Source organism: Pseudochaenichthys georgianus, chromosome 24 (genome assembly GCF_902827115.2).
Source record: "Pseudochaenichthys georgianus chromosome 24, fPseGeo1.2, whole genome shotgun sequence".
Lineage (NCBI taxonomy): Eukaryota > Metazoa > Chordata > Actinopteri > Perciformes > Channichthyidae > Pseudochaenichthys > Pseudochaenichthys georgianus.
In genome coordinates, this window is record NC_047526.1 from 26,905,232 (window position 1) to 26,926,479 (window position 21,248).

The 21,248-nt window shown below is 40.6% G+C and overlaps 1 protein-coding gene across 1 annotated transcript in view; it reads left to right on the forward strand.

Annotated features, from left to right (window-relative positions):
• The window catches only part of ppp2r5a (protein phosphatase 2, regulatory subunit B', alpha isoform), a 57,280-nt gene extending 36,133 nt beyond the window's left edge, over positions 1 to 21,147 (forward strand). Inside the window, exons 5-13 of the mRNA XM_034075413.1 lie at positions 5,314 to 5,444; positions 6,963 to 7,022; positions 7,865 to 7,973; positions 8,366 to 8,419; positions 8,600 to 8,650; positions 8,738 to 8,857; positions 10,329 to 10,456; positions 11,125 to 11,226; positions 18,615 to 21,147. Of these exons, the coding sequence (XP_033931304.1) occupies positions 5,314 to 5,444; positions 6,963 to 7,022; positions 7,865 to 7,973; positions 8,366 to 8,419; positions 8,600 to 8,650; positions 8,738 to 8,857; positions 10,329 to 10,456; positions 11,125 to 11,226; positions 18,615 to 18,861 (1,002 nt within the window). The 3' untranslated portion in view covers positions 18,862 to 21,147. The remainder of the gene's footprint in view (positions 1 to 5,313; positions 5,445 to 6,962; positions 7,023 to 7,864; positions 7,974 to 8,365; positions 8,420 to 8,599; positions 8,651 to 8,737; positions 8,858 to 10,328; positions 10,457 to 11,124; positions 11,227 to 18,614) is intronic.
• The last annotated feature ends 101 nt before the right edge of the window (positions 21,148 to 21,248 follow it).

Here is a 21,248-nt window from a genome sequence, read left to right on the forward strand (position 1 = left end):
AATCTTTTTGCTGCTTGATACAAAAGGAAAGAAACTTTATGTACTTTTTAAAACTATGACTGTGCCATTTAGGTTGAATGTTGCAGCTTTAGGGCCGCCACATTAGCCCCATGTACACAAGCCGCGTCCTTTCTACAGCAACCCGGATTAAAAAAAAGAAAGCCAAAAACCTATAAAACACGTTCTTTTTTTCAACAAAATGAATGGTAAACATTTCTGTATTTGTTCCCTATTCCAAAATGTACCGCAGATTCGTAATATAAATTCATGTTAGAGCCAGAAGGTTCAGCGTTTGGTTTAAGAAGAACATTTTAATGTGCAGTGAGATGAGGTAACGGGTCAGCGGTCGCGTGTATCTGGGTGTACCATACATACTGTAAAGCCTGTTTCCTAATGCACTTCACACCTCAAATACATCCTGACCTTAGACAAACCCCTTGAGCACTTTATTGTTATTTGACATTTCTGAATGTACTTCTTCAGGTGAATGTCTCGTAGCCCTCCTCCCTGTAGAAATGGGTGTGGAGTAATACAACAGCAGCTCGGTGTGAAAAAGATGTTTTGATGTCAACTCAGAGCTTTGTGAAGCTGTGTACCTGTTTAGTGTAATCATGGCACTTGTCCCAGAACATCCTGAAGTGGAAAATAACGTTATGCATGATTGTGTCAGTGTCCTATCCTCGTAGAAACCGAATCGCTGCTTTTCTAGCGTTCTCAGTAGTTAGCGGCATATGTTGGTCCTTGGGTACACAGCTTTAAAACTAGCACTGCCCCTGAACCGCTGCATCATGGAGCGCAGCTGCTGCAGGAGACAACCTTCAACATGGGAAAACAACCATATGTGGAGCTCAGAGCTGATCATGTGGTCAGGGAGTATTTTAGGATGTTTTGTTGTTTTTTCAGGAATAAAAAAAAGTGAAATGCCTCACAGGGGGCTTTTTTCAGTTTAAGCTCCTTTCTGAAAAATAAGAACTTTTTGTCATTACTTTTATTTTGTGGGAAAAAAAATATTTGAATGAAAGTAAATATACTCTGTTGATTTACATAATATAATCTCACAGGAAAAACACTGCCAGAAGAATTGAATATTTAGACAAAGGCTGTGATATAATATATAATAGTTACATTTGCTGAAGGAAGTTCTGTCATTAAGCATTTTGGGCTTTATTTATAGTTATATGAAGTTTCAACATGATGTGAAATGGCTTTTTTTTATTATTCAAAAACACTTGCATGTTCTTGAAGCAGTACCTTTATATTACCTTTTCAAAAACATGAACATCAGTTTAAATCCAAACCTGATTCAGAACATTTTGTCTTTGTTATTGATTTCCTCAGTGTATTCTTTTTGTAAGCACTCACTGCTTCTGTTAGACATTAACATTTCTAAGAGCATTAATCCAACATAATTCAATTTCCTGGCTCAACACTTTTGTTTCTGTACTCGGTGTCCAACTCTGTCCTGCTGTATCCACACTACAGAGTAGATAAAGCAGTCAGGTACACATTTGAAGCAAGCATTTGATATTGCTGTAAGACCATTTAATCACAAAATAAAGTGAAATCATAATACGGTCAATTTCTTAATCGATTTTAGTCTCATAAAGTTATTTTACGTTGAATCTAGTGGCACAACATCATGTTAGAAACCAGCTTGATGCAGCACAGGCTTAAATGTGACATTGTCCAGCAAGCGTCAGATACAGCCTGAGATTTCGTACAGAAATGGAAAACTGCTGTTTGCTTAAAAGATGTTATAATCCAGAGTATTATTATAACTGTTTTTGTTGCTGCTGTCGCATGAGTGCCGTCTGTTTGACTCAATCTTCTTTAGTAAAGAGAGAGGCTTTTACTCTGAGAATTACTCGTTTAAATGTTGATAATGACCAGTTTATTCTCACAGTAGCTACTCTTTCCATCATAACTATGAAATAAACTGAGATGGACTTTACCATGTATGATTTGCAGAATCTTTTTATTAAAACCATGGAGGAGAATTATAATGATTTGTTCTCTTCTGAATATTTCTATGTTGGCAAGTTCCCTCGCTGATTTTGCCCAGTGTCTGGCTACAGATGGACATAACACGCAGCGGAGTAATGATCTGTTGTTTGGGTTATTTTGGGACATGTTCTGATTCAGGCTCCAGAGAAAACTCAAATCCCAGTGTGCACTACTGTGATTGAATATAGACGTTACCTCAGGCACACAAAGCATTATACTGTGGCAGCTTTCGTTACACAATTAAGTCGGGGGCCATCACGGATTTATTGATCAACGTCATCTGCTATGTCTGGTCAGCAAGAGGCGCATTCACACCGCAGTACTTTTCCCACAAAGGTTCATGAGAACTTAGTTCATGAGAACTCTTTAGTTCTCATGAACTAAGTACAGATCGCGTTCACACCAGAATAAGTCCCTGGGGGAGGATTAGGCAAATGAAGCCGCTGACGTCACTTCTTCTGCTTTGGGTTTACTGGCAGGCCGCAAACCACTTCACGGCGTATACTGCCGCCCAAAGTCCCCGGCCGGAAGTCCCCGGAGTTGGGGACTGGCTTCAGTAGAAGCTGCTGGGACTCCCAGCAGCTTCTGTCACTACCCGATCCGTCCCCCTGCCCGATCGGTACTGCGCATGTGCGAGATGGTCCTCCATATTGGACAACTCCGGACGGCAACTCAAGTAGGACAACATTGACACAGTGGCTTTTGGCAAAGCTCAAAAGGAAAACTCGAGAGAGAGATGAGTTATTGTTGTTACAACGTGACTTCACTATTATTTAACAACTCTTTTTATTGGGTTCTTTTATTTGGGGTTAAGTACATTGTCAGAATAAGTGAGAAATGAATTTAACTTCTGTTGGACAGCCATATGCCATACATGTTTGCATACATTCACAGTAAATATTTATTCAGTATGATAGCTGTCTAACAGAAGTTAAATTCATTCCTCACTTATTCTGACAATGTACTTAACCCTAAATAAAAGAACCCAATAAAAAGAGTTGTTAAATAATAGTGAAGTCACGTTGTAATAACAATAACTCATCTCTCTCGAGTTTTCTTTTTGAGCTTTGCTAAAAGCCACTGTGTCAAGTGTCCATCTCGGGTTGCCGTCCGGACTTCCGGACCATCTCGCACATGCGCAGTACCGATCGGGCAGGGGGACGGATCGGGTAGTGACAGTCACTACCCGATCCGTCCCCCTGCCCGATCGGTACTGCGCATGTGCGAGATGGTCCGCCATATTGGACAACTCCGGACGGCAACCCAAGATGGACAAATAAATAATAATAAAGAACCAAATAAAAAAACCCAATAAAAAGAGTTGTTAAATAATAGTGAAGTCACGTTGTAATAACAATAACTCATCTTTCTCGAGTTTTCTTTTTGAGCTTTGCTAAAAGCCACTGTGTCAAGTGTCCATCTTGTGTTGCCGTCCGGAGTTGTCCAATATGGCGGACCATCTCGCACATGCGCAGTACCGATCGGGCAGGGGGACGGATCGGGTAGTGACAGTGACAACGACCGTGACAACAACAGCTTCTACTGCGCTGGGCTAATGCTAATGCGAGGATAATAAAATGGCGGCTTCACAAAACTTTTTGGGAGTTTTACGGGGCATGGTTTGCAATCCGCCCAGCCAATCAGACATAGGAACCTTTTTCTCCCACGAAAGTCCCTGCTCTCTAGCAGGGACGGAAAAGGTTCTCATGAACTAATTTTAGTCCCGGCTCTTTTTGGTGTGAACGCAACATTTCGGAACTATATCGGAACTAAAGTGGGAAAAGTACTGCGGTGTGAACGCGCCTATTGATGTCAATTTCACCTAAACAAACATTTGGTGTAGACCTTGCTTTGAAAAATATGCAGGGGATCATGTACAGATATGATCTCTATTTAAACAACCCTATCTGTTTCGAATAAGTTAATAATGTTTTCTTATATTTTACAGTTGGACAAATAAACAATAAAACGACTACTCAGTGGTGTCAGAAAGGAGATTTACTCAAGTACTGTAACATTTTGATGTACTTCTTCCCCATTATAATTCAGAGGTAAATTGTGGACTTCTGCTCCACTACCTTTTTTTACTGCTGATGCTTTTGTACTTTTACTTGAGTAAGATTTTGATTGTAGGACTTTTATTTATGTACAAAATCTGACTACTTGTTCCACCTCTGCAAATGAAAAACTACAGATAAAAACACCTCAACTTCTTGTCATTTATCCGCTAACATATATGCTGATTCCGATGTGTATCTGCAACACGCTTATATCACTTTGGCTCTAGCTCAAACTAACATTTAGCACTCTCCCATGTATGTAAGGTGAAGCTTACAACTTGCCAAGTATTTACATGTCGCAATATTTATCTCCCAGGGTTTGAATGAATGTGCAGAGCAGAAGAAGAGCATGTGTGCATGGTGAAAACCTTTCTCCTGGATATGGCAGGTTTATATAGACTGTCAGGCCTGTCACCAAGGTGCTGATGGCATGCCTGTAGAAAATAAGTATGGTACTGTGAGGCCGATTCGAGCCTGAAAACATTCCCTTTAAAGTTGGTTGCGGTTGGCTTGGCTGCCCTCGACAGTATTGTAACCATGAGTCATCATCATGTTGCTGGAAATAGCTCTTATGTGCCAGAGATATCAAATGTATTTACAATGCAGAGGGTTCAGACACACATGCTGTGTACTCGTTATATAAGGTGCTTCTAGCTGGTAGGATATGGCTTGATTCTTCACACTTATTTGAAAAAATGACTGCCTTGCACAATGAATGTTTTGAGGTCGGTAGAGAAAGCCTTCGTAGTACGCTGGTCCTCCTTTCTGATCGCCTAGAGGTGGAGGAAACTCATTTGCAATAAGTAATTACAGCACCCAGTAGTGTTTCAATACCAATATCAGGGTAGCCCCCGGTGAAGGCTGATTAACGGCACAGTACATCACATGGCAAAGGCCAAACCAGACGAGGTGCGTCAGACGCTGTTACAGCTCAGCAGGTGATGATCGATCACATCATGATTTTACCGCACAGTCATTCATTAGAGAAGAACGTCATGAAGTCAGAAAACTAAACATTTCACAAATCTTTACCCAATCTGTCACAACCTTTTTCTACTAACAATAAATGTGTATTCAAGGAATTAAAAATGGTACAAAGCTAAACTATATAAATTGTGTATGCGTATCACAGTATACCTACATGCCGACTAAACATTAAGCAGGGTGGAGACTTAACAAAGACATCCCGTTCCCCTTAAATCAGGACTGAATACTGAGGATGTGTGTGTGTGTGTGTTTGTCCCTGCAGCTGCTGGAGCTGTTCGACAGCGAGGACCCGAGGGAGAGGGACTTCCTGAAGACCATCCTGCATCGGATCTATGGAAAGTTCCTCGGACTGCGGGCCTTCATTAGGAAGCAGATCAACAACATTTTCTTGCGGTGAGTTAAGACTTCAAAAGACAGGAGACGGGAATGTCACACAGCGCTGGCATGTTGAGGAGGTCTTTTACGTTTTCATTTCACAATTGTCTTAGTTGGGGATGGTAGGTATTATAAAATGTCGTTACCAGTTTTGACAGGAAGCCAAATCCCAGTTTAGACTGCTATACTGAATTTAACCACTAGGTGTCGCACTTGACGCAGCAGCCTTTCTCCAGTAGACCATAAAGAGCCCTTGAAAGAGTGTAGAGACCCCAGTCTATTGTTTTTTCCCCCATACTTATCTGTTTAATTCATATTCAACATTTTGCCTTAGGCGTAGTTTTTCATTTCTTTAAGGTGAAGCTATTTGTGAGGCGAAAAAACATTTCAGGGCGTTTGAGGCTGGATGTAGGACAGTGTTTTGAAGTAACTTAGCAATCTCTGGTGTGGGGATTCAACATCAAAAAGAATATGGGTGGCTGTTTTTTTGCTGCAGTGTATTTTGTCCTTGCCTCTACCATATCTCATGTCACCTCCCCCAAAACATGTTTTTATTGTAAACAAAAACGCCATGTGTATCTCCCCTTTCCCAACTCTACTGAAATGAGATCTCCTTTATGTTAACGGCTTATACTCAGCAGTAAATTGTGTCCATCAGCGCGTGTATAAACAAACAAAATATTATGTTAATTACTTTGGAATTTTACGTTTTAATGATGCGAAACAAGTTGGATATAAATCCAACTTGTTTCGCATCATTAAAACGTAAAATTAAAGACATCAGTAAGTCACTGCGTATATAAATACGCAGTGACTTACTGATGTCTTTAGAAAGAAGTTTAGTTCGCATTTAATCTAACGAGTTAAAGCTTGGTCACCTGACTAACCTGGTAAAGCTAAATGAACCTAATTCTTTTATCACATGTTATGATATTTGGTAGCAACAGACAGATTCCTCCCACCTCCTGCTGTATAAACGTGATCACTGAGCAGCTGTCTGTTGATTCTTTACGGCTCCTGTTGCTGCGTGACAATGGGCTTTACATGATTGAAACGGGGGGGGGGGGGGGGGGGGGCACTTGGTGTCGTTTCCAACAGGCAAGGTGGCAAAACGGGAGCACCCACTTTAACCATCTGCCACGGAGAACAAAAATAGTGCCACAGTTGCCAGGCTCCGTCTGAACATAGAGAGCGAGACGTTAGCAAACAGGAGAGACGAACCACGAGCAATCGATGAAAGCTCTGCCGCTAAATATGCGTCTATGTTCCAAGTCCGTCTCGGTCAGATATTTACATTGGACTTGTTATGCGGTTATAGGCTTTTATTCAGAACATTAAACTGTTTTCTGTCAGCTCTACTTTCATTGAAGCCCAACTGCAGGTAGTTTCACCGCTTCTTTTTAGGCGCAAATCATATTAAACTCAATGATTTATGATGGTTTATGATGTCAACGTTTTGTTGTAATAATTATTTGAAATTTGGAGCAGTCTGAGTCTCCCGTTTGGTTCATGTGTTTTTTCATTATTTGCGTGCAGATTCATCTATGAAACCGAGCACTTCAACGGAGTTGCTGAGCTGCTAGAAATCCTGGGAAGGTTTGTAATAATGTCCCTTCATTAATACCCACGAATATTCATTGCACATTCAGTAGTCGAGTCAATGTTATTTAAAAAGCACATTGAAATGAATAAAAACAGAAACCAAAGGGATTTACAAAGAAAATGAAAAAAGGCATAATTGAGAGAACATAAATATCTTGATGAAATCAGAACGCACAACACTGCACAAAGCAACAAATAGTAAAGACATTTGGTTGTGAATGATTGGATGTATTTGAAAAAGATAAACTTGAATAAGGGTTCTTACGGTCATTAAAAACCTGGAAAAGTCATGGAAATTCTAAATGCTAATTCCCAGCCCCGGAAATGTAACTAAAGTTGCATCAAATATAATTTATATTTTATCTAATCGCCGAAATAGTAATACTATAATGATAATAAATACTGTATAGTAATGAAACGGCATTTAACTGACGAGGTATTTTGCTGGTGAGAGATTTTAGTTGCTTTAGCGTGTAGAAGCTAGCAAGCCTACTATTTGATTTGTTTTAGATAGGCACAACATGTTTCAGATGCAGACCTTATTTTCCTGTTCCATGTTAAAATAAACCATTTTCAGTGGTACCGCTGAGAAATAGTCATTGTTTTGGTCATGGAAAATTAGGTAAAGGTCATGGAGAGGTCATTGAAAATCATTGGTGAAAAAGTGTATGAACCCTGTTGAGTACTCTGACAGTGTATACGTTTGGTAACGCTGCCATGTTTTTAAAAACTAATGACCGAACTGTGGTCTTCATTCTGTCACAGCAGGGAGTCTAGGTTGTGTTTTTGTTTTTGTCTTCATGCTCAGTAATCTAATGCTGTCTTCCTGTTTGTAGTATCATCAACGGGTTTGCGTTGCCTCTGAAGGCCGAGCACAAGCAGTTCCTGATGAAGGTGCTCATCCCGTTACACACGGCTAAAGCTCTGGCCCTGTTCCATGCGCAGGTAGGAGAAACTCTCTTTTAATAATCATTATATCATTTTTGATATAACTCTCATTCGTTTTAGCTGCACATAAGCTAATTATATGTGTATTGTACAGCTAGTGTTAACGGGTTGTCTCTGCAGAAATGAAGCACCGTCATGATGAATATTTGTACTATAGCATCTCCTGGTGGCTTGGAAGTGAAAATGCACTGGTTCAATTATCAATACTGTGATTAACTGTATTTTTAATTTCTTAAAAGTCAGCACTATGGGAATGTAAAATAATAATTACATGCATCATAGGTTTTCACTCTCAATATCATTTCCAGAGGATGTTCTGTACAGTGTTTCTCTGATGTCAGTTTTGTGAACAGTGTGTACTTTTACTCTTTTTCTCGTGTGTCCCTCAGCTGGCCTACTGTGTGGTCCAGTTCCTGGAGAAAGATCCTACACTCACTGAACCGGTACTTGTTTTTAGCATTCCTCCCACTCAAAGCACAAAGCCCCGAGCACCAAATGTGTTTACACTGCAGAGAGATGTGTAATGGGTGCCAGCAACAGCCCACTCAAACAGACTGTGCAAGGTTGTTTTATTTTTAAATCGGGGAGAAGTTCTCACAAAATGTCCTGCTGTCTCCTCTCAGGTGATCCGCGGGCTGCTGAAGTTTTGGCCTAAGACCTGCAGCCAGAAAGAGGTATTCTGCACGCACTAACTCACACCTATCACAGTTTTAAACCCGATCTTTATGTAGCCTAATGTCCCGCCTCTCGTTTCTTAATAGGTGATGTTCCTGGGTGAGATCGAGGAGATTCTGGATGTCATTGAGCCGACGCAATTCAAGAAAATCCAGGAGCCGTTATTCAAACAGATCTCTAAATGTGTGGCCAACCCACACTTTCAGGTACGCCGATTTTACAAACAGAAACCTAGCTACAGTTTGTTTAAAAGTCTTTGAATCACTCTACAACATTTGTCTAATTTACTGAGTAGTGTTGCAGTATTAAAAGTATAAAAAGTATTAAAAGTGGATAAATCAATTTAGCGAAAATGAAGGCTATTAAAAAGTATTAAACAGCATTTTCCAAGGTATTACATGTTGTAGCTTGTTTTCAATAAGTATATAAATGGTCCAAAGAGGTTGTGTTCTACAGTGTGCCTGAATGTAATCACTGCGTAGGTGTGTAGTGTGATTCTGTGGAGTTTATTGATGGCATCCCGTTGGGTTTGACGTCATCTGAACAGGACATCGCGCGCTCACTGCTTGATAGCATGCAAAGGTCCGTTCACGCCGGTTGCTAAGCAACATCGTTATGGGGAAATGCAAATTTGCGTCCAAATGGTTGGACGATAAGGAGGAAGGACAATCAATACTGTATATAGTCAATGTGAGGTAAAGTGTGTCGCCAAGGTAACCGGTTAAAACTCAAAGTGGCGACGAGGTCTTAAAATGTATGGAAAGGGTCTTAAAAAAGGTCTTAAAAGGAATTACATCTGACTTCAGGATTCCTGCATCCTGTGTTGTCACAATACTGGAATTTCCAATTGTTATAAACATTTTCGAAATGGTGTAGTCTTTACACAAATTATTAAAAGGTAACTATAAATTCTAAAGTAAAAGAAACACCACTTTTATTGTCTTGGCTAGAAGCGTAAAACAGCAGAAATAAACAATTCAGAATTATTCAGAACCTTTTTATTATTATTATTATTATTCTGCTTTTTGTTGTGTTCCCTTTCCTGTAGTGTGTTATTTAGGTTTTTGTGCAAAAGTTAAAAGTCCCAAAGAGTTTCTCTCCCACACCTGAAATGATCATAATGGGCCCCTTTAATGGACCCAAACTGCATCCTCCAAAGTATCGTTTCAGTTCATCTTCGAGTGACTCGGGCACTTATGCGAGAAATTGCCGTCATATTAAAGAAAACTTTTGAGAGTTTGAAAAGTTAAATGTAATCGCTATGCTTTCCAGGTTAGGAGTTGCTTAACATTGAATAAAACACTTGATTGTCAACATAGTGGCTCTTTCATCTAAACAGGAGTGTAACAGTTGTATAAACCGACAAATATTTTAGTATTTGAGATGAAACAATCCCATAATATATTCATTCATTATCGCTGACGAGACATAGATCAGCAAGATCAGTATTAAATCATCCAGATTAAAACTAAGTAATATTTGTAAAATATGTTGATTGTTTAATGGATTTCATAAACTTTATATTTTGCAATTACAACTATAATAAGAAATAGTTGTGAAGATAAATGCTTGAAGAGTCTTTAGGGTAGAAGTGCCTTTGAAGTGCTCGAATATCACTCTTAAGAAGCTGTACGACCCCTCAGTTTAAGTCTTTTTAAACTCTTTTGCTTTGTGCAGGTAGCGGAGCGGGCGCTGTACTTCTGGAACAACGAGTACATCCTCAGCCTCATCGAGGAGAACATCGACAAAGTTCTTCCCATCATGTTCGGTAGCCTGTACAGAATCTCCAAAGAGCACTGGAACCCGTGAGTGCTCTTTCTCTCTTGCTGTGAACTACTTATCCTACATTAACACATGCTAATGGAGTTACCATGGTAACATCGGGATATACACATCCTGCCCTATCTGAGGCATACTTACTTGTACTTATACATAACAACTTCCTCGGTCCTGAAAATAATTCCAACTCGATGCTCTTAGTGGGAGACATTTACAAAAACCAACGCTAAAAAAAGTACAATTATTAAGTAAAAATCTACAAGGAAAAAAAGAAATGTGTGAACAGTAAGGTTGCATGTTTGTAATCAAATGTAAAAATAAAATAGATAAAGTAAAAGAGTATTTAACTTCAAAATACAAACTTAAAAATAATATATATATGTGATATTTTTATGCAATTTGTGATCTTATTAAGTATTTAATTGTGCAATTTGTTTCATTTTCCACTTCTGAAAAGAGTGTCATCATGTGCACCTTGGGAGCTAAACAAATAAATCACAAACCTTGTTAAATGTTAGTTTAATAAACCTTTCTCCTGAGATTGAATGCAGCCACGTTAATATATTGGAGGTTTTCTTTAAATGCCTGACTATTCTGATGATAATGTTGATTATTAGATTAAAAAAGTTACATTTTCTTAGCAGTTCGACGTCCACGGCCATGTTTCTCACGGAGCGTTTGTGCTGTTTTGCAGGACAATCGTAGCTCTGGTGTACAACGTGCTGAAGACGCTGATGGAGATGAACTGCACGCTGTTTGACGAGCTGACCTCCTCCTATAAAGCAGACCGGCAGCGGTGAGGAACACATCTACAGACCGTTCATTAGATTGAACACCTTTTATCTCGTACGACACCTGGGGCGGCCCGTTTCACTGAATTGTCCCTTATGTCACAAAACAAGTCAGTTAGTTAGTGCAGCATCTTAGGAAAGTACTGCTGGTTTAGGCAGTTTAATCGTCTTCGCTGATCTTGAAAACCAAATGTTAGCTTTGCTTCTACAGGGGAATTGATTCATGGAACTTTTGTAAATCATGTCTAATACTTTGAGTTTTGTTCCTACATGATTCAGATCATTTCAACCTGAGACACGCTCCACATTTTCTCCCTGAGGTTTATAAGCAGAGGGCTTATGTTTGCAGTAGGCGCCAAGTTTTTCATAGATTTTCTCTCCACCCAGCACATCCCATAGAATCTGATCTTCCTTAATCCTGATTTGAAGCCACTCTCACATGTGCCTGCGTCTACATGTTTACTTTACTGATCAGCAATTTGAAATATAAATTAAAAGTACTGACTTCATGATACCTATACACAGGGGTGCACATAACTTGTTTGCCCTGGTTCTCAAAGGAGTACCTGGAGATGTTGCTTGGTGCGCATCCTTAAAATGAAATAAACCGGACCTTTTGAGGGGTACTTGACTTTATGAACCGGGGGAGGTGCGCTAGTGAGCACGCAGCAGGGTTATTGTGCGGAGCGCATAAAGCAGACCCTTCACGCGATAGCGAGGGGTAGAGTGAGGGATCGCAGATGCCGTGGTGCTCGCGGAGGGATTAAAACAATAGCTCGCGAATTATACTTTGGCGGCCATTAATATTCCTGGGTGGCCCGCCCAAGTAAAGTCTGTGTGCTATTTTACCAGTTCTCTCTCTCTCTCTCTCTCTCTCTCTCTCTCTCTCTCTCTCACATATTGACCCTTTTATAAACAGAACTATACCAAAGTACATCCACATTAAGGCCTGTCACGATAATTAATTTTGTTGGACGATACATTTTCCCAGAAATTATTGCGATAAACGATAATATTGTAAGACCATTTTAGACCACTGACATAATGATAATATATAATAATAATTAAAGTACATCCATTCAAACAGAACTTTTGTATTGAACATTCAACATTGCAAATGAAATGTGAAATAATTTTCAAATATATATTATAATAAATAAACAAATAAATTAAATTATAATAAATTAATTAAATCACACACAACCAAAACAATAAATTAAAATGCTCTCTCTCTCTTTCTCTCTATACAAATAAATATATATATTAGGGCTGTCAAGTTAACGCGTTAACGCAAAAAAAAAAAATTAACGCCACTAATTATTTGAACGCGATTAACGCATGTGTATTTTTTTCCCTCGGCCGCCCCGTAGTTTCAGAGCGCATCGAGTTTAAAATACCATCTGCTGACAGCCCCGCTCCTGCCGCCCGCTTACAGCAGACCACACTTCCACGCTCACCGGCAGGCACCGACTGGCCATCGGGAGGTGTGTGTGTGTGTGTGTGTGTGTGTGTGTGTGTGTGTGTGTGTGTGTGTGTGTGTGTGTGTGTGTGTGTGTGTGTGTGTGTGTGTGTGTGTGTGTGTGTGTGTGTGTGTGTGTGTGTGTGTGTGTGTGTGTGTGTGTGTGTGTGTGTGTGTGTGTGTGTGTGTGTGTGTGTGTGTGTGTGTGTGTGTGTGTGTGTGTGTGTGTGTGTGTGTGTGTGTGTGTGTGTGTGTGTGTGTGTGTGTGTGTGTGTGTGTGTGTGTGTGTGTGTGTGTGTGTGTGTGTGTGTGTGTGTGTGTGTGGCCCGAGCGAGCGAGAGAGAGACCTTACGTGCATTACCGTACCGCAGTGTGAACGCGGCTATTGTTGTTATTAGCATCTGGTGCTAGCTAGCTGCGCTAACGGATATAAGGAGCTGTTTAAATGAAAACAGAGGAGCGCTCTATCCACACAACTGCACCGAGCACTTGACTTCATGCAGGAAGCCAGACAGCGGGACATTGTAGGAGAAGTCAGCACACTCATGATTGCAGCAACATTATTGCAGCGTACAGGCAGCTCCCGTTCGAGCATATGCCTTGAGTTGCACATAGCTCCAACGATCACACACACACACACACACACACACACACACACACACACCATTTGTATTGTATGAGAGGTTCCAGGTTGTTGTGTTTAATATTCATGAGAATATTTGTCATTGTTCAAATGATAATAAACATTAGCATAAAGCATATTTGTCCACTCATATGTTGATAAGAGTATTAAAAACTTGATAAATATTCCTCTAAGGTACATTTAGAACAGATAAAAAATGTGCGATTAATTTGCGATTAATCGCGATTAACTATGGACAATCATGCGATTAATCGCGATTAAATATTTTAATCGACTGACAGCCCTAATATATATATATATATATATATACAGTGGGGCAAAAAAGTATTTAGTCAGCCCCCAATTGTGCAAGTTCTCCCACTTAAAAAGATGAGGCCTGTAATTTTCATCCTAGGTACACTTCAACTATGAGAGACAGAATGGGGGGAAAGAATCCAGGAAATCACATTGTAGGATTTTTAATGAATTAATTGGTAAATTCCTCTGTAAAATAAGTATTTGGTCACCTACACACAAACAAGATTTCTGGCTCTCACAGACCTGTAACTTCTTCTTTAAGAGCCTCCTCTGTCCTCCACTCGTTAACTGTATTAATGGCACCTGTTTGAACTCGTTATCAGTATAAAAGACACCTGTCCACAACCTCAAACAGTCACGCTCCAAACTCCACTATGGCCAAGACCAAAGAGCTGTCAAAGGACACCAGAAACACAATTGTAGACCTGCACCAGGCTGGGAAGACTGCATCTGCAATAGGTAAGCAGCTTGGTGTGAAGAAATGAACTGTGGGAGCAATTATTATAAAATGGAAGACATACAAGACCACTGATAATCTCCCTCGATCTGGGGCTCCACGCAAGATCTCACCCCGTGGGGTCAAAATGATCACAAGAACGGTGAGCAAAAATCCCAGAACCACACGGGGGGACCTAGTCAATGACCTGCAGAGAGCTGGGACCAAAGTAACCAAGGCTACCATCAGTAACACACTATGCTGCCAGGGACTCAAATCCTGCAGTGCCAGACGTGTCGCCCTGCTTAAAGAGCCTGTGACACGGTTTTCCCCCATCATCCAAACTCATCAATTTGAGTACATATTGCACAGCGCTCCAGCTGCACCGTCCAGGATCCCAGCATCTGCATGTAAACGCACGATGGCGCACACAGCAGCAAGCTCAGACAGCGATGACAGTTTAATTTTGAACGTGTCTGAGAGCTCATGAGGCTGAAGGATCGGTTTATGTTGTATCTGTTAGAAGTTTAGGAATGAGGTGCGTCAATATGGGCGATCATATGGTCATGTAGCCAGTGGTGGAATGGGACTAAAAATCATCCCGGGACTCTCGACCGGCCCACTTCGGTACCGCTAGTAAATTGTCAACGGGGGGAGTGGGGGATGTCAGGGGCGGCGGGTGCTGTAGATAGTAAATGTAAATATGTAAATATTTGTGTCACTGCATCCTGGTAAAATACAAATATAATGTCTGTGTCTTTGACATTAGCGCTGCTCGCCACCTGTGCCCTGTACTACGAAGCCAGTTCAACAGACCCTGGATATGTTTGAGTAACAAACAAACTAACAACAACAAACTAACAAACGAGATCTCGCTAAGCGGTCCTACGACGCTGGTTATCAACTCGGTAAATCAAGCCAGGGTTTCTCTCACCAGCTGAGAACGCGTTCACGTCTAAGACACGAGTGGATCTGACTTTAATTACATTTGTCTCGAGTGTTTCGTCAACATAATGTGTTACATAATACTTCTGCATACAGTCTGTGACACTGTGAGTGTTGCACGGCCAGATGAGGCTGGAGAAGCTGACTCAGATAAGAAAATATATTATATATTATGATATTATATGATCGATGATCTGATTGATGATGTAATATGAATGATAAGTGCGACACGTCGGCGTCTTCTCTGCATACGGCAGTTTAAACTGTATTTCCTTTATCCTGTAATATGACTTGAGAGATTTAAACTCCGCACACTGAGTTGATCTCTTTTCTATAGACGCCGGAGGCGGGCAGCGTCAGGTAAAAGAAGTTATTTAGCCTTCCCAAACCTGAGCCTCACGCGCCGCCTATGGGGGATGTGCTAGTGACTTATCCGACCGGCCCACTTCGGTACCGGCCCATCGGGATTCGTCCCGATGGCCAGTCCGCCACTGCACCCAGCCCACGTAAACTGTCAACGGGGGGAGCCTCGCTGCGGGGAAACGGTGGACCTAGTGTCCCGATCGGAGTGGGAATAATAATAATAATAATCCGTGCATTTTATCCATTAATTGCCCCAACATTGTGGTTAAAAAAACCACACGTTTAATCCACGTTGGTGTACTACAACTACAAAAAGCATCGGTTTGTTTTCTCATCAGGAAATGCAGACCGGCTCAAACAAACGATTTTTAATCATCATCCTCACGATCATTTAATGTATCATATGTTCGCCGAATTGACATGAAAGCACTAATAAATGTAGTTTCATCCACTTGAGTTTATAACCACAAAAATAATCGATTTGTTTTTATATCACATCCGACGGGATGTCAGTAGCTCTCACTACCGATTTTTAATCCTAATGTAATCATCATCTTCATGTTTATATCGCCGAATTGACATGAAAGCACTGACGCATATGAATATACTGTAGTCAACTTCATTACAACGTTATTAACGTGCCTAATCTCAGTAATTCACCATTTCTACGCATGACAACACACTTTGTCCGTGTTTGGCTCTCTCGCCGCACAGTGAAGCGTTCCCGCATTGACGTCACTTCCGGCACCCCCCAAAACTTCAAAATGAGTCGAAGGAATTTCCCCGCGATGTTTGAAATTATTGATATTTAACGGAACGGTATCGCTTTTTCTTTTTTAAACTAACAGTTCGAGATTACTAGTAGCCCAATATTTCATTGCACAACAGTTGTTGGGATGCTGTCACAGGCTCTTTAAACCAGTACATGTCCAGGCCCGTCTGAAGTTTGCTAGAGAGCATTTAGATGATCCAGAAGAGTATTGGGAGAATGTCATATGGTCAGATGAAACTGCTCCGCTCTGTGGGGGGGGGGGGGGGGGGGGGGGGGGGGGGTGGTTTATCTGCTGGTGGACTACCTGAGAGATATACAGCAGGAGAACACTCCGTCCACCGCGGAGAATAAACAGCATGACAACCATGCTCCGGGGTCTTCTTCGCTGCTTTTGGTGTATTTTGTGGCGGCAGCAGCGCCACTTACAGGCCTGGCATATGTACTACAGCGTTTCCAGCATTTCCAGTGGTCTAGTGTGAACGGACACGTTAATGAATCGAATGCGTGTGAACGGAAGACTTTTTTGCGTATGCGTTTTACTGTATGCGTCCTCGTGGGGCCGGGGTCTAAGCCAAACTATATCCGGTCACAGAGATCTGCTATTTTAAAGTAAAGTCAACACATATCGACCCTAAATATAGTCTATATTAAGAACGAGAAAAGTCTTAACATATATATCGTTTTTTGTAAACATATGACAAATGTGTGAGGGTGATGACGTCAGAGCATCGTCCTATGTGCCGGGCTTAGCCCCGGACAGCCCCAGCCCAATTTAACATACCCTGGGTATTTGTGAGGGAGCTCCTATATGGCATTACCCCGCTGAAGCTCACCAAAGTTTCATATATTTCATAGTTCAAAGTTTTGTCAATTGTTTTGTTTATTGATCAAATACTGGTTTCTAATGGTTTCTGAGGAGTTTTACTGGAATGAAAGAGCACGGAGTACAGAAGCAGCAAAGCAGCATACTGCATTAAACCTGACCTTCACAGAGAGGTTGAAGTTCATGTGGAGAGGAGGCTTCAGTAGTCTGTCTGCACTCTGTTTAGTTGTGCTATCTTACAATCAATATAGTAAATGTGAGGTAAAGTGTGTCGCCAATGTAACCGGTTAGAACTCAAAGTTGCGATGAGGTCTTACAATGTATGGAAAGGGTCTTAAAAAAGGTCTTAAAAGGTATTACATTTGACTTCAGGATTCCGGCATATACCCTGCTACTGTGAAACATGGGGGTGGAAACATCATGCCTTGCGGCTGTTTTTCTGCAAAGGGACCAGGACGACTGATCCGTGTAAAGGAAAGAATGAATGGGGCCATGTATTGTGAGATTTTGAGTGACAACCTCCTTCCATCAGCAAGGGCATTGAAGATGAAACGTGGCTGGGTCTTTCAGCATGACAATGATCCCAAACACACCGCCCGGGCAACGAAGGAGTGGCTTCGTAAGAAGCATTTCAAGGTCCTGGAGTGGCCTAGCCAGTCTCCAGATCTCAACCCCATAGAAAATCTTTGGAGGGAGTTGAAAGTCCGTGTTGCCCAGCGACAGCCCCAAAACATCACTGCTCTAGAGGAGATCTGCATGGAGGAATGGGCCAAAATACCAGCAACAGTGTGTGAAAACCTTGTGAAGACTTACAGAAAACGTTTGACCTCTGTCATTGCCAACAAAGGGTATATAACAAAGTATTGAGATGAACTTTTGTTATTGACCAAATACTTATTTTCCACAATAATTTGCAAATTAAATAAAAATCAGACAATGTGATTTTCTGGATTTTTTTTTTTTTTTCTTCTCATTTTGTCTCGTAGTTGAGGTATACCTAGGATGAAAATTACAGGCCTCTCATCTTTTTAAGTGGGAGAACTTGCACAATTGGTGGCTGACTAAATACTTTTTTGCCCCACTGTACATATATCCCGCCCGGCTCATTCAAGTCCATAGGTTCACCTTGTTGATTTGGCTTAAATCCAAAATATTCCCACACCGGAGATGGAGTTAGGTTTTGCAATCAATTCGATTTAACTTCAAATTCCCCATGAGTAAGTCACACGTTGTCTCCTGCTCGTCATAATAAAATGAAGAAGAGAGGGAAAGGTCATCAAAACAAATAGATTATTCACAATAATAAAATAAAATACGAGGAATTATTGAATAAGTAAATAAACGTAGCATTCAGAAAAAGGTCCTATTCTCCCTTTTACATGTTTCCATGACCTCTGTATATCTGCTGTATACTGATACTATACAAAAATAGATTGAACAGCCTAACAGTAACAAAGTAATAACATTACATCCACCAAGGCTTGCTGTGTGGTGAAAGCCATTCAATGCTCTGGTCTGCAGTTTCTGGGAGATGCCATGTCTGAATAAGATGCTGCAACCTTTATACAAGTCTACTAGATTGCATCGGAAACATGAGAAACTATTGATGTGATGATGGAAATAAGAACGTCTATTTCTTCTCTGTCTGTTTCCAGGGAGAAGAAGAAGGAGCAGGAGAGGGACGAGCTGTGGAAGAAGCTGGACGAGTTGAGGCTCAGCAGCAGTGCTCTCGTCCAGAACAACAGCCACGGGCTCCCGGGTGTCCAGAACAACAACAACAACAACAATAGTAATAATAATGACACCCAGGACAAGAGCGCAGAGGCTGCTGCCGTCACCTCAGAAAACAAAGATCCTGACGACAGTGTGGCGGCCAATGAGAGCAGCCCATGTGCCAAATGACACCGGATGTTAGTTTTTTATTAACGGTTTGACATCGTGTTCAGGACTGTCAGGAGAGGATTAACGGAGACAGAAAAAAACACAAATTACACCTCAACAGTATATTAAAATCAATTTAGAGTGACTTAGAAACGCCAGCATTTCCTTGGCATAAAAAAAATATATATTTCAACTTAAGACTATTTTTGGATGTTACAGTGTGGCTGCAGTATCTTGTTTATTCGTCTGATCAAAGATTTATCCTTTCACATTTAGTTTCTTAACTGAAAATGATTTTTTTTTGTTTATATTCGTTGTATGATACATGGGAGGGGAGAAAATAATGATGACTTGAATTTAATGTTTCGGATTGTGCTGCACTTAGACAAGCTGAATAGCTATTTAAAGATGTCTATTTTTTAATGTGCTTTTCCTTGTTGCTGCCAACGCTTTGGGTGCAAACCTTAAGGAAGAAGGGAACTCGGACTTTGGGAGTATTCGGGGTAGATGGGACCAGATCCATAATTAAACATTGAGTGTCCATTGATGTATTGAAAAGTGTAGTTACCACAAGAAGCTACAGGACCGTTATCTCACTTTAGAGATAGAGAAGGGGAGGTGCATGGCCAAAAAGAAGATAAATCCTGATGAATTATAATCCCATATATGGATTGATATCTCTGTAAGTGACTCTAGTTGAGACTGAAATTAAAACTTGTTCTCAATTAGGGTAGATGTCATATTTGTGAGATTATTTTTGTGTTTCGGGTGTTTGTAACTGTTCGTTTAGCTGGGTGAAGCTAATAGATGTCACACAACACCTGCATTTATAGAATCACACTCAAGTATTGAGACGGGACATTCAAAGAGTTAAATGTTTTTCAGCCAAGCCGCAATTAAAGTAATGTTTCAACTTTTTGGGGAAAAGCCTTGTTGGCTTTTTAATTTAGAGAGTTAGTTTAGAAGTTTGATACCACTCTCTTAGTGTAAGAAACTGCCGATGGTTAGCTTAGCATAGACTGCACATGTAGGGAAACAGCTAGCATAGCCCATTTTAAAGCCTCAGACCTACTCGCAAACACACATTCCTGGTAGTTTACCTCGCAATCCTTGTGACCAAAGAAAAAATATCTTATATTTAATGTTCCAGAGATGTCAAATCAAGTCTGTATTACAAACACGTTTTAATATTTCACCAACTGGACTTCCTCGAGCGTATTTCATCGTCTTACCTGTAGTTTAAAAAATGCCGCCCTAGCATCAAGTTGACGTTTATAGGGAATGTTCAGTATAGGACTATTTCTGAATTGTCGTTTTAACGCCTAGCTGTTTATTTATAAAAAATAAAACATGTTCATTTGTTAGAGTAATGAGGTGGATTTTGACTTTTAGACAGGGCTAGGCTAGCAGTTTTCACCTGTTTCCCATATCTATGCTAAGCTAACTGCCTTCAAGTTCATCGTACAGACGTGATTTATTGATCTTCTCATCTGACGAGTCAAAAAAAAGCCAATAAGGGCATTTCCAAAAAAGTAAAAGTATTCATTTAAATCAAGTTAATTAAGAAATAAAAACATATGAGACCTACAGTACTATCTCTTCTAGAGTATTGACAAGGCAAATATTTTCTACCGTTTCATTTTGCAGATGAATTATGATGGGATGCAGGATGCGCTTGAGTGTATATTAGTCGAGTGTGTATTATGTTAGATTGGAGGCTACTTAAAGGGAAATGCCACTCAATTTAAGATTTTTCTGTACAGTATATTGTTTCCGTGGTCTAGGAAAGTGCAGTCTTAGGAACATAAATGGTTATCTGTCAAAGCCGAGAAGACTTACACTTGTCTTACCACTTATCTGGCATTTTACACAATGCACAAGAGGCTGAATTTTTATATCCAAACTTATTATGAAGTAGTGATATCAAGAGACACCAGAAAATCCGAGTAATCTTTACCATCAATGCCTGTTCACTCCCCGCATCTCCAGACTTTATAACCTCACATTTGCTTTTAGTGTCGACGTCGGGAGTTTGATGAATGTGTTCATGGACTTAATCTGACTGCCGTAGATCATAGGAACAACTTGTGACATCTTTTTAAATTGAACGGTGTTCCCGCTGAACCCCGAGTGTCTGCTCGCTTACTTCTGAGTTTTTAGGTCCAGTCTTTTCTGATGCCTTTCTGTCAGTACAGCATTCCAACCTCTGTGACGTTAAAAAAAACTGCGTGGGGAACCTGTTTTGTAATCGCAGATCTTATTTAGGTTTCACCATCAAATAAAGTCTACTCTATCTTTCTACTCAAAGCATCCATAACCAGTGTGTTTTTTCCTTATCTCTCCCTAGTGTTTAGGTGTAGTACACCACGGAGATCAACAGGGGGACATCTTTGTCATCAGCATTGAGC